General features: G+C 35.8%; 1 protein-coding gene across 1 annotated transcript in view; it reads left to right on the forward strand.

Annotated features, from left to right (window-relative positions):
* LOC123542085 (zinc finger FYVE domain-containing protein 26-like) overlaps positions 1-11,126 on the forward strand; it is a 76,871-nt gene extending 65,745 nt beyond the window's left edge. The window contains exons 41-43 of the mRNA XM_053539142.1: positions 1,998-2,180; positions 5,348-5,398; positions 6,168-11,126. Of these exons, the coding sequence (XP_053395117.1) occupies positions 1,998-2,180; positions 5,348-5,398; positions 6,168-6,332 (399 nt within the window). The 3' untranslated portion in view covers positions 6,333-11,126. The remainder of the gene's footprint in view (positions 1-1,997; positions 2,181-5,347; positions 5,399-6,167) is intronic.
* Positions 11,127-13,894: the final 2,768 nt, after the last annotated feature.

Raw genomic sequence — 13,894 nt, forward strand, 5'->3', positions numbered from 1 at the left:
AGGTCAGTAGGTCTAAAAATAGAAAAACCTTGTGACCTCTCTAGAGGCCATAATTTTCAATGGATCTTCATGAAAATTGGTCAGAATGTTTACCTTGATGATATCTAGGTCAAGTTCGAAACTGGGTCACGTGCCTTCAAAAACTAGGTCAGTAGGTCTAAAAATAGAAAAACCTTGTGACCTCTCTAGAGGCCATATATATCACAAGATCTTCATGAAAATTGGTCAGAACGTTCATCTTGATGATATCTAGGTCAAGTTTGAAACTGGGTCACGTGCCTTCAAAAACTAGATCAGTAGGTCAAATAATAGAAAAACCTTGTGACCTCTCTAAAGGCCATATTTTTCATGGGATCTGTATGAAAGTTGGTTTGAATGTTCATCTTGATGATATCTAGGTTAAGTTTGAAACAGGGTCAGGTGCGGTCAAAAACTAGGTCAGTAGATCTAAAAATAGAAAAACCTTGTGACCTTTCTAGAGGCCATATATTTCACAAGATCTTCATGGAAATTGGTCAGAACGTTCACCTTGATGATATCTAGGTCAGGTTCGAAACTGGGTCACGTGCCTTCAAAAACTAGGTCAGTAGGTCAAATAATAGAAAAACCTTGTGACCTCTCTTAAGGCCATATTTTTCATGGGATCTGTATGAAAGTTGGTCTGAATGTTCATCTTGATGATATCTTGGTCAAGTTCGAAACTGGGTCACATGCGGTCAAAAACTAGGTCAGTAGGTCTAAAAATAGAAAAACCTTGTGACCCCTCTAGAGGCCATATATTTTGATGAAATCTTCATGAAAATTGGTCAGAATGTTCATCTTGATGATATCTAGGACAAGTTTGAAAGTGGGTCACGTGCCGTCAAAAACTAGGTCAGTAGGTCAAATAATAGAAAAACCTTGTGACCTCTCTAGAGGCCATATTATCCATGGGATCTGTATGAAAATAGGTCTGAATGTTCATCTTGATGATATCTAGGTCGAGTTCGAAAGTGGGTCACATGCCATCAAAAACTAGGTTAGTAGGTCAAATAATAGAAAAACCTTGTGACCTCTCTAAAGGCCATATTTTTTCAATGGATCTTCATGAAAGTTGGTCTGAATGTTCATCTTGATGATATCTAGGTCAAGTTTGAAACAGGGTCATGTGCGGTCAAAAACTAGGTCAGTAGGTTTAAAAATAGAAAAACCTTGTGACCTCTCTAGAGGCCATACTTGTGAATGGATCTCCATAAAAATTGGTCAGAATGTTCATCTTGATGATATCTAGGTCAAGTTTGAAAGTGGGTACGTGCTATCAAATAGAAGGTCAGTAGGTCAAATAATAGAAAAAACCTTGTAACCTCTCTAGAGGCCATATTTTTCATGGGATCTGTATCAAAGTTGGTCTGAGTGTTTATCTTGATGATATCTAGGTCAAGTTTGAAACTGGGTCAACTGCGATCAAAAACTAGGTCAGTAGGTCTTGAAATAGAAAAGCCTTGTGACCTCTCTAGAGGCCATACCCTTGAATGGATCTTCATGAAAATTGATCAGAATGTTCACCTTGATGATATCTAGGTCAAGTATGAAACTGGGTCACGTGCCTTAAAAAACTAGGTCAATAGGTCAAATAATAGAAAAACCTTGTGACCTCTCTAGAGGCCATACCCTTGAATGGATCTTCATGAAAATTGATCAGAATGTTCACCTTGATGATATCTAGGTCAAGTTTGAAACTGGGTCACGTGCCTTAAAAAACTAGGTCAATAGGTCAAATAATAGAAAAACCTTGTGACCTCTCTAGAGACCATATTTTTCAATGGATCTTCATGAAAATTGGTCAGAATTTTTATCTTGATAATATCTAGGTCAAGTTCAAAACTGGGTCACATGAGCTCAAAAACTAGGTCACTATGTCAAATAATAGAAAAAACGACGTCATACTCAAAACTGGATCATGTGGGAAGAGGTGAGCAATTCAGGACCATCATGGTCCTCTTGTTTTTATTTTATAGGAGTACAAACTTGGAGCAGTTGGTATATATACACATGTTGCTAGGGAGATGGCTAAAGGTCATCAGTATGACAACATGAGGTCATTACTAAAATGTGTAGAGAAGACAGAGCTGGCAACAGATGATGTAATGGATGAGATATTGGGAGCCTGCCTCCTTGTTGTTGCTGACAGTCCAAGTGAGGTAATGCCTCTCTGAATAGATATTTACAGTTTCTATTAAAGAAATAGGATCCTATAAAGGAGAAAGGTCATGAGTTGATTGTCCAGCTTTGATAATGGTAAAAGACAGCAAGTTAGTTTAGGCAGTTTGGTTATTTCAGGCAGACTAGTTATTTTAGGCAGACTGGTTAGTTTAGGCAAGCTGGTGATTTCAGACAGGCTGGTTACTACAGGCAGATTGGTCAGTTCAGGCAGATTGGTTATTTCAAGCAGACTGGTCAATTCAGGCAGATTGGTTATTTCAGACAGACTGGTTACTACAGGCAGACTGGTTACTACAGGCAGACTCCTTATTTCAGGCAGACTGGTTATTTCAGGCAGACTGGTTACTACAGGCAGATTGGTCATTTCAGGCAGACTGGTTACTACAGGCAGACTCCTTATTTCAGGCAGACTGGTTACTACAGGCAGATTGGTCATTTCAGGCAGACTGGTTATTTCAGGCAGACTGGTTACTACAGGCAGATTGGTCATTTCAGGCCGGTGATTTCGTGCAGACTGGATAGTTCAGGCTAGCCAGTTAGTTCAGGCAAGCTATCTTGTTCTGGGGAGCTGGTTAGTTCAGGCAGATTGTTTAGTTCCATAAGGAGAACATGAAAGTACTTATCTAGAAGTCGTAGGTTTCTCCTTGAGTGCTGTGACCATTAGACAATAGAAAATATATATGAACTCATTCAGTCTCATCTGATTCTTGCAGTGAAAATGTCATTTTCTTGTGGTAAACATGTTATTCTAGGACTGCCTCTGACGTAATTTGACCTCCTTTATATCACTGAAATTTTGTTGAACAAAGAATTTAACAGAGATGAAAAAAATGATAAATGATGAGATATTAAAGTTTACCTGGAATAATTAGAGAGTACAGTCAGGGAATCTTAAGACCTACTATTGATCTTAAAGAAGAAATGTTACATTAACACAGTCATACGACAAAAAATCTCAGATGGAAATTACAAACCGCAATGAGATAGTTTATAGGGCTTTATTTTATACTAGATAATGGATTTTGTTCTCCAAAGAGAAAATCTATGTTTTCTATATGACTGTTACAAAATCCCAGGTGGTCGATTATAAATGAGAAATTCAGTACTCTTACTTTGAAGGTTAAAACAAGAAAGAGATTTTTTAAATCAGATAGTTTTAGTAGTAGCCTTTCATACTAGCATATGGATGGATATTCATATAAATCAGCACAAATTTTGACCACAATAAGACTTGTCACATCAAAACTTTGACCTCTAGCTCAGAGGTCAAGGTCACACGTAAAATTACTAATGTACAACGATATATTTGCTGTCTATGGATGGGTGGTGCAGTTTGAAAATATAAAGATAGGTCCTTGTGTTAATACTAGACATTAAATAGAGACTGTTGCTGAAAGACACATTTGGTATTTTAAAGCAAGTTTTATGGAGTTCCACTAAAAAGATTTCAATAATGTAAGAATATTTTCCTTTCTCATTGCATTGCCCTTAACCCAGTAAGAAACTTTGTCTTCATTTGGCACTAATTTCATGCAGTCCATAGAATGGTAAGCTTCTTTAGAGGTCCTCTTATTTCAGTTTATGCACGTGTAGGGATTCTACTGTCAGTGTTTATGTTAGTTTATTTGTTAAGAAAACTGCTGAAGAATGTGGGCACTTGATGCTAAGCTGGTTAAATGCTAAAAAAACATGTTTAAACTGCTGTTTAAAGTGACGTGTTTACATTTTTTAAAGCTTTGTTTAGTTTATAATGATACCCTCCACCCCACCTCAAATAAGAAAAAAATATCTTTGGGTCAAATACTTAAATATTGAAATTTGAAGTGTTGGGGGAGACATATTTGTCACTTGACATAATTCACAAAAAGTAGATAAATGTTTTTATGTGAATGTAGTTACTCTACTTTTGCAACAAGTTGTTGAAATGGACTGATGATGATGATGAAATGAGTCAGCTGGCTGAATGATTTTCTCAGTTACATAGTATTGGTGTTCTTATTTTTTAAGATTCATTTTGCACCAAACTCTGTTGAACTGTGAATAGTAACTGCAATTTATTGTAATTGAAAAACTGTATCTAGACTGTGACTGAGCAGCTGTAACTTAATATGATTGTGTAGGTGTAACTTACAGCTGTGACTTACTGCCATTGATTAGCTGTTACTTACAGCTGTAACTAATTGTGATGGATCACCTGTTACTTACTATGACTGAGAAGCAGTTACTTACTGTGACTGAACAGCTGTAACTTACTATGATTGTACAGCTGTAACTTATGTGATTGAGCAGCTGTAAATTTCCCTGATTGAGCAGCTGTAACATACATTGCTTTTGCAGCCAAAAATTACTGTGATTGAGCAGCTGTTACTTACTATGATACTTACTATGATTGAGAAGCTGTAAACTACTGTGATTGAACAGTTGTAACTTACAGTTGTTACTGTGATTGAACAGCTGTAACTTACTTTGATTGAGCAGCTGTAACTTACTGTGATTGAACAGCTGTAACTTACTTTGATTGAGCATCTGTAACTTACTGTGATTGAGCAACTGTAACATACTTTGATCAGACAGCTGTAATTTACTATAATTGAACAACTGTAAATTATTATGACTGAACAGCTGTAACTTACTTTGATCGACTTACTGTGATTGAGCAGCTATAACATATTTTGATCTTGCAGCCAAAAATTACTGTTATTGCGCAGCTGTAACTTATGTGATTGAGCAGTTGTAACTTACTATGATTGAGCAGCTGTAACTTATGTGATTGAGCAGCTGTAACTTACTATAATTGAGCAGCTGAAATGCACTATGATTGAGCAGCTGTAACTTACTGTGATTGAGCAGCTGTAAATTGCTTTGATAAAGTAGCTGTAACTTACTGTTTGAGTAGCTTTAACTTACTGTTATTGGACAGTTGTTACATACCAAGATTGAACAGCTGTAACTTACAGTGATTGAGCAGCTGTAGCTAACCATGATTGAACAGCTGTAATTTACAGTGATTAAGCAGCTGTAATAGACTTTGATTGAGCAGCTGCAGCTAACCATGATTGAACAGCTGTAACTTACTATGACTGAGTAGCTGAAACCACAGGCTTTTTTTAATTAAATAAAGTAACAAGTGTTGGATGTATTTCAGGCCAAAGAAGCTGAAAACATCATCAAAATGCTGAGAAAAGATGCTAACAAGGTATGTATATAATCTTTATAGATTTCAAAAGCTCAGAAGTCTGACAGAAAGGTTGAAATATGTTTATTACAGTAGAAATGATTGAACAGGGGTTATTGCTCAAGAAAGATTTGTATACTTAATACCTGTCTAGTGGAAAAGAAAGTACCTGTCTTGCTAGATAGGTTTTTGCCCTTCAGAGGGTTCAACATTAACAGAGAATGTACTGAATTTATATTGCTTTGATAGAATAGAAAGTTCACACTGATTGTGCCTGAGTAAGGCATAATGAAGGTTGAAATTTTACTCTGTTTCCACTGCATTTTATACCACGGGTGCCTTGGGGAGTCAACCTTACCCATATGTAGACCTTTTTTTCGGACAAAAATCTCTGCACCAACAGATAATTCTATTACTCCGATTATTATTGCTCTTGGATAAAAAAGAGAAAGAGGCATGCCCTGAATTTGGATGTTAAATTTTCTAGTTAAGTTTATTAGTCCTCCTATTTATTGATAATTTTATTAGCTTAGATTTACCAATAATTGACGTTGTCAGAATAGTGTTCTACCTATATATAACACTGTGATATTCAATGGGAACACTTTTTCTGCAAGATCCTGGTCAGCATGTATGACAGGAAATGGAACTAAGAATTAGAACTACCTATAGTCCATCATCTCCATGCTTTGAAAGGAACTAAACATTTCAGAATAAAGTCTTGGCTATCTGTGTAATAGGCATGTGTATATGGATTCACACCTTTCACCCTTTCTTCTTGCAATTTCAGATAAATGCATATATACTTTGTGGGAAGCTAAGGTCGGCATACCTCATTGCAGTTAAGGAGAACAGAGTTGATGATGTACGCAGAATTTTACGTGCTGCCAAAAGTATCGGGCAGACAGCAGTCATTAATATTTGCAATAAATGGCTAGAACAAAGTCAAAAATAGAAATACAGACATTTGAATAAAGACTCAGCTAAGATCAATATATAACTGTAACACAACATCTTATGACGTAACATGAAAATATATATAGTGCTTTCAAATGACCTTATTTCAGTTTGCTTGAAAATTGGATTTCACATCGACTTATACAGGAATTCATTAAAAATCTTCTTGTATAAAAAACAATAACGTTCTGAACTTAGATAATTGGCCTGTAGCTTTTTGTAGTGGTTCTTTACCAGTACATCCAAATAATGCCACTGAAGTCAAAATTGGGTAAGAGAAATCTTACATAAACATAGTGCTTTTGCGACCAGCATGGATCCAGACCAGCCTGCACATCTGCGCAATCTGGTCAGGATCCATGCTGTTCGCTTTCAAAGCCTATTTCAATTAGAGAAACCATTAGCAAACAGCATGGATCCTGACCAGACTGCGCGGATGTGCAGGCTGGTCTGGATCCATGCTGGTCGCAAAAGCACTATGTTGGTTTTCTCATGGTTCGTCTCATATGCTGCATACTGTTACAGTCTGAAATGTTAAAAAATCATGAATGTTTGCCTTTAACACATTGTATGTTAAAACCACTGATTAGACTACCTGGTATAGACAGCATGTACCCATTTAAGTCAGGTGAGCAACCAAGGGCAATCACGACCCTCTTGTTTATTTTAAGTTGTTATGGAAAGCTACATGATATGACAAGGAAAGAAATTAAATGAAAAACAATACTCTTTTTCAAGGATGACACTCTAAATAAAGTTACTAAAGGAATATTTAGACGTTTCCTCATTATTTTGTTAGTTAGTTGCCATGGATTCCCTAAATATATTGTGTAGAAGGTTTATTGTTTAAATCATTTTTTCGATAAGTATCATAATACATTGCTCAAACAAAACTACCTGGAAGTAAGCAAATTGTATAAGTTTCATTTTCTTTATGTTTTGTTAAACACTGCAGATCTCCATATTTTCTGATTTTTATGCCCCCAGCATCTACTGATGTGGGAGGCATATATAGTGATTGTCCTGTCCGTCCATCTGTTCGTCCATCCGTACGAGGTTAACCAAATGGACCGTTTTGTCTAGCATCAATACCCTTTACTAGAATGACTTGATACTAATGCAGATGTAACCTGAGACCATTCCTCATCTTCGGACAACACCTGACCTCAGTTTGACCTTGACCTCATTTTGGACTTAGATTGCTTTATATGGGCCATCTTGGTTAACCAAATGTGACCGTTTCGTCTAGCATCAATACCGCTTACAAGAATGAATTGATACTAATACAGATGTAACCTGTGACCATTCCTCATTTTCAAACATCGCCTGACCTCAGTTTGACGTTGACCTTGACCTCATTTTGGACTTAGGTTGCTTTATATGGGCCATCTCTTGGTTAACCAAATGGGACCATTTCGTCTAGCATCAGTACCGCTTACAAGAATGAATTCATTTCTAATACAGATGTAACCTGTGAGTATTCCTCATCTTCAAACATCACCTGACTTCAGTTTGACCTTGACCTCGTTTTGGACTTTGGTTGCTTTGTGTCAACCACCGGGGGCATCAAGCGTTTATTGAACGCAGCTCCTTGTTGTTTTTTTTTGTTTTTAGCTAGAGTACTTTAATTGTAAATGAGTGTTTATTTATGTTTTTAGCCTAGAATCTGGACTTGGAACTTTTTCCTATACCCATAATTCTGTTTTTACTAAAACCTGGTAAAACTGTGAATCTTGCCCCTATTAATATTTCTGCTAAATTTTGTAGAGATGTGCAAGTGAATGACTTGAAACCTTAACATTCTCAAAATTAGGCTTCTGATGTTAATGAATTATGTCTCTCCCATAGAATGGGGGAGACATATTGGTTTTGCCTTTGCCGTCTGTCTGTCTGCATTAAGCTTGTCTGGCTTTAACAGGTAAAACTGCTCGACGGATTTTGACAAAACTTCACAGGAGTGATCAGTACCAACCCTAGTTGTGCATATTGCTGGCACGTTCCAATTTGCTGCACAAAATGGCTGCCAGAGCTAAAAATAGAAAAATCTTGTCTGGCTTTTACAGGTCAAACTGCTGGCAGGATTTCAACGAAACTTCACAGGAGTGATCAGTACCAAACCTTTATTGTGCATATCGCTGGCATGTTCTGCTTTGCTGCACAAAATGGCCAGCAGAGCTTAAATTAGAAAAATCTTGTCTGGCTTTCACAGGTCAAACAGCTGGCTTGATTTCAATGGACTTTCAGAGGAGTGATCAGTACCAACCCTAGTTATGCATATCGCTGGCATGTTCCACTTCGCTGCACAAAATGGCCACTAGAGCTAAAAATAGAAAAATCTTGTCCAGCTTTCACAGGTCAAACTGCTAGCTGGATTTCAACAGAACTCCACAGGAGTGGTCAGTACCAACCCTAATTGTGTATATCGATGGCATGTTCCGCTTCACTGCACAAAATGGCAGCCAGAGCTAAAAAATAGAAAAATCTTGTCCGGCTTTCACAGGTCAAACTGCTGGCTGGATTTCATCGAAACTTCATAGATGTGATCAGTACCAACCCTAGTTGTGCATATCGCTGACACATTCTGCTTAGCTGCACAAAATGGCTCCAGAGCTAAAAATAGAAAAATCTTGTCCGGCTTTCACAGGTCAAACTATTAGCCTTCTAAATTTCAAGAATGGACTGGTCCATCATTCTATTTGGGCAATACCATTTATTATTCGAAGGGGTGCTCAATGAAAATTTACTGACTTAACAGTGAACAGTGCAGACATTTACCAGCCTGCATGGATGGATGTGCAGGCTGATCTTGTTATGCACTGGTCGCAAAGGCAGAATCACTTGCAGCCAGCAGGTTAAAGGTTAACCCTTATCATGTTCAACATGATTGATTCTGCCTTTGCGACCAGTGTAGATCTTGATCAGCCTGCACATCCGTTCAGTCTGATCATTATCTGCATTGTTTGCCATTTGGTCAATATCTTTTTGGTAAGCACCCCTTTTAACAGTTAATGGTACTGTCCAAATTGAAAGATGGACAAGTTCATTATAGAAATCTAGCAGGTATGGGGTAAAATATAAAGGAGCTATGGAGATCAATAAATCCATATCATTTGTTTCAAATTTTGTTTGTGATTATATGAATTGTATGTAAAATATGAGAGTCAATGTGCCCATCTGTGATCATTATTTTAACAAAATTATAGGTTTAGTATAATATGCGCTGACAGATGTCTAATTGTTCTATGATAATTACATATATTCTCACATTGTAAATAAACTGTGGCATTATTATTAGTGAGGGACTGATTATCATGGAATTTGTAAATTTACCCGATATTGTAAGTATTATATGAGCACTTTTTGCATATGGTGAGATTTTAGGCTCATTGAATGTCCATCATTTGTCTGCCTGCCATCCATATTTTTAAAAAAGCATTTCCTCCTAAACCACCTTGCCTATTCAATCAAACTTAATAAGACTGTTTCTTGGGTGATCTACTTTCAGATTCCTCCTAAGCAAGGTCATTCATGCAGAATTCTTGTTGCCATGGCAATTAAAGGAAAAACTTTCAAAATTATTTTCTAAGAAACTGCATGCTGGATTTAGAAATAATTTCACAGGAATGTTTCTTGGATGACACTCTACCAAATTCCTTAAAATCTTCTTGATTTGTTAAAAATATGGCCACCAGGGATTGGGGCTCTTCCCAGTATGACTGCATGGAAAATTTTGAAAATCTTCTCTGAAACTATGAGCATAGTTTCACAGCAGTGTTCCTTAAGTAACCATTTTCCAAAATGTCTCCCCCATGAAAAACATACCTGCCATAGGCAGAACTAGTTTTCCTTATATGGATTTATAGAAAACTTTGAAAATCATCTTCTTTGAAACTGCTAGCCAAATTTCAAAATAATTTCACAGATATTTTTCTTGCATGACCCTTTACCAAAACTTAGGTGAGCAATCTAGGGTTGTCACGTCCCTCTTGTTTAAAAATGATACATTTTAGAAGAATTTGGTTCAGTCAGTAATGACTGACCTGAACACACTGCCTTGTGTTTCTGGTATTATGCATTGTTGGTATAAGCTTAAATATGTAATACATGTATGTATATTATTTTAATTTTTAGAAAACTTCTTTTGTCAGAATACTTTTTGAGCTGGGGAATTACTTATTTTAATGGGGTCAGTGTATGTAGGAAACAAAAACCTTTGCAGCAACAGTAATATTGCTGTTGTCAGAATAGAGGAAGACTTTTTTATCCTAAATTCAGAGACCATTTTTAGGTTTGACTTTTTTTTCACTTTGGGAGCCTTATTGGAATCATGGACCTTAAATAAATGCAACATAGATCTATGTCCTCACTATATAAATGTGTGATAAAACAAAAGTGTGATTTGTTCTGGGTAATGGTAATTAAATTAAGGATTGAATATTATTTATAAATTATTTATTTATACCGCTAAATGTTTTTTTTATAAATGCTTGTAGAATTATTTTTTATGTAATGCTTATCCATTTTGTTCAGCTATGTGAGATGTTTATGTGTTTATGCTTTTTCAAAGGATAATAGTGCTGTATTTTTATGCCATGGTTATTGTTTACACAGTGTGTAAGAATTATGATTTTGAATTAGGAGAAATGTGTTGCAATAAATTCAAGTTTATATTTTTATATATTATACCTCATTTGCATATTTTCATGTTTTCTGATCTATAAAAAATATTTTTGCATGACACCATTCTGATATAATTGCACTGTATTGTTAAATCTAATAAATCTTATTTGAACATTGTACTTCAGTTGCTTCTGTCCCATTATTTAGTGTAATTATATGAGCTGCGCCATGAGAAAACCAACATAGTGCATTTGCGACCAGCATGGATCCAGACCAGCCTGCGCATCTGCGCAGTCTGGTCAGGATCAATGCTGTTCGCTAAAAGTTCCTCTAATTGCAATAGGTTTTGAAAGCGAACAGCATGGATCCTGACCAGACTGCGCGGATGCAAAGGCTGGTCACAAAGCACCATGTTGGTTTTCTCATATGTGTGATATGTGTTAAGGTAGGTCTGATAAACCGAAAATAATGGAATAACATCATTTATTGGGATAAAGTAGTCAGGACTCTGGATACGGAAACAAAAATCATTTTATGAATTAATGGCGATCAGTAAGTAAACAGCAATGTTGTTATCTTGTCTGCGCTCTAAGTCAAACATTTCTTAACCAATCTTCACCAACTTGAATAAAATGTTTTTGACCATAAGACCTCGGCCAAGTTCGATAACTAGCCAAATCAGCCCAGGCACTTCAGAATTATGGCCCTTGAATTACCGAAAATCGCTCAGATCTTGGGGCATAAATGACTCATATACTACTTATCATGTGAATAGTAGTATATGAGTCATTTATGCCCCAAGACCTAATCATGTCAGATGATTAGGCAGCTGAGGTCTTGGTGAATGGTTGACTTATATACAGCTATTCAGATGATTAGGCAGTTGTTGGAGACATGTGCTTTTCTCAAAAGCAGCTCTAGTTTCACCATTGTAAAGACTGATATTTATTTATGACTGTGAGAAGTTTCATTAAAAACTGTTTTGTTGAAAAAATTTCTTCTTTTCCCAGAAATGCCATCAAAATTGTGATTTTCCTATAGATTCCCATTATGAAAATCTCTGTAAGATCTAAATTTTTCAGATCAGTCTAACAGAAGGTCAAGTACAAAGACCGTATCTTTTTTATTTGCCAAATTTTCTAAGAATAATCTGATGTTTTGAAAAATCAGGGTTCAAACAAATTCTATATTGTAAAAAAAAAATTGACCTTAATGTGCAAAACTTAAGGTAGTTCAGCATGTTTGGGTAAAAATAATTCTACAATGCTGCATTTGTTTAAACCCTGATTTTTCAAAACTTGTGAATATGGTAGTTCTGCATGTTCAAGTCAACAAATTTTCTACATGCAATGTAAAATTTGTTTAAACCCTGATTTTTCAAAATTTCAGGATATACTTAAAAATTCGGCAAATAAAAAAGACATGTGTGCTTGATTTTTTGCTAGACTGATTTGAAAAATTTGGACCTAACACAAGTTTTTATAATATGAGTCTATGGGAAAGTCACAATCTTCATAACATTTTCACGAATAGGAATTTTTCCACAATATAGATTTTAATTAAACGTCTCACAGTGGTTAATAAGCATATGGCCTATAATATGTTGAAATAAAATGTATAGGTCTGTGTGTTTGTTTTTGAGATATTTGCCCATGAGTAAAGTCATCCACACATTTCTAGCTGGTTTTAAGACATTATTTGAAATTATTTAACATATCAGATCTTTTGATATCATATTTCAACTTTAGAAAGATAGTAACGTTGGTGTAGTAATAGATTTACTCATAGATTTCTATTTATTCATAAAATGATTTTCTTTGACGTATGCTGAATTCAGGCTTTATTCTATATTAACTGGATTAATGAAGTTATGCCAATACCGTACTTCCGGTTCATCAAATACAACAAAATGTATGCAGAACTACCTTTAAAGCAACATTACAACAGAGTTAAGTCTCGGTGGTCAATTTATATAAGCAGGTTCTGGTTTCTGCACCAGTTCTGACAGTTCTCCACATGTAAGTGGCAACTTCCCAGCATGAATTTAAGGTGGAAGACAAATAACTTAGATACATGACTGTCTGTCATATCGTCATGCTGAGGATTCTTCTTGTGTGTAGATAAAAAAAAACAAAACGTTTTCTTTTCAGGAGTTTACTCTACCTGTTGCTCTTCCAGTCATTTCTTGGGATACAGGGTAATATGATATAACAAATAATGCATGACACATACATAGGTTTTAGTTCATCTGATTTTTTGAAAAAGAATGATGAGTTATTGTCATCACTTGATCGGCATTAGTGTCGGCGTTGCCAGGTTAACTTTTATGTTTAGATCAGCTTTTCTCCTAAACTATCCAAGCTATTGCTTTAAAACTTGGAACACTTGTTCACCATCATTAGCTGACTCAGTACAGCAAGAAACATAACTCCATCCTGCTTTTTTGCAAGAATTATGGCCCCTTTTGGACTTAGAAAATATCAGATTTCTTGGTAAAGTTTTATGTTTAGGTCAACTTTTCTCCTAAACTATCAAAGCTATTGTTTTAAAACTTGCAACACTTGTTCACCATCAATAGCTGATCCTGTAAAGCAAGAAATATGATCCCATCCTGCTTTTTGCAAGAATTCTGGCCTCTTTTGGACTTAGAAAATATCATAAGAGCACATGGGTAGGACAATTCTTCTATTATACAGAGACAAAAAAAATCAGACGAGCATCTGCACCCTGGGCAGTCAGATCTAATATGACTGTATGAGCTGAAGCGGCAGTGAAACTGTTAAAAAATTAAAATCCTTTTAAAGTTATCGCATTTCTGTGACATTCATAAAAAAAAATAATTTTTACTGGTGCTTGTGCAATTTTCATAACTGTGGTAACGACATGTCAGAACAATTTTATTAAAAAGTACCATATTCCACTTTTCTTTTTCAGTTCTAC

This window comes from Mercenaria mercenaria, chromosome 1, assembly GCF_021730395.1.
Source record: "Mercenaria mercenaria strain notata chromosome 1, MADL_Memer_1, whole genome shotgun sequence".
NCBI classification, from domain to species: domain Eukaryota; kingdom Metazoa; phylum Mollusca; class Bivalvia; order Venerida; family Veneridae; genus Mercenaria; species Mercenaria mercenaria.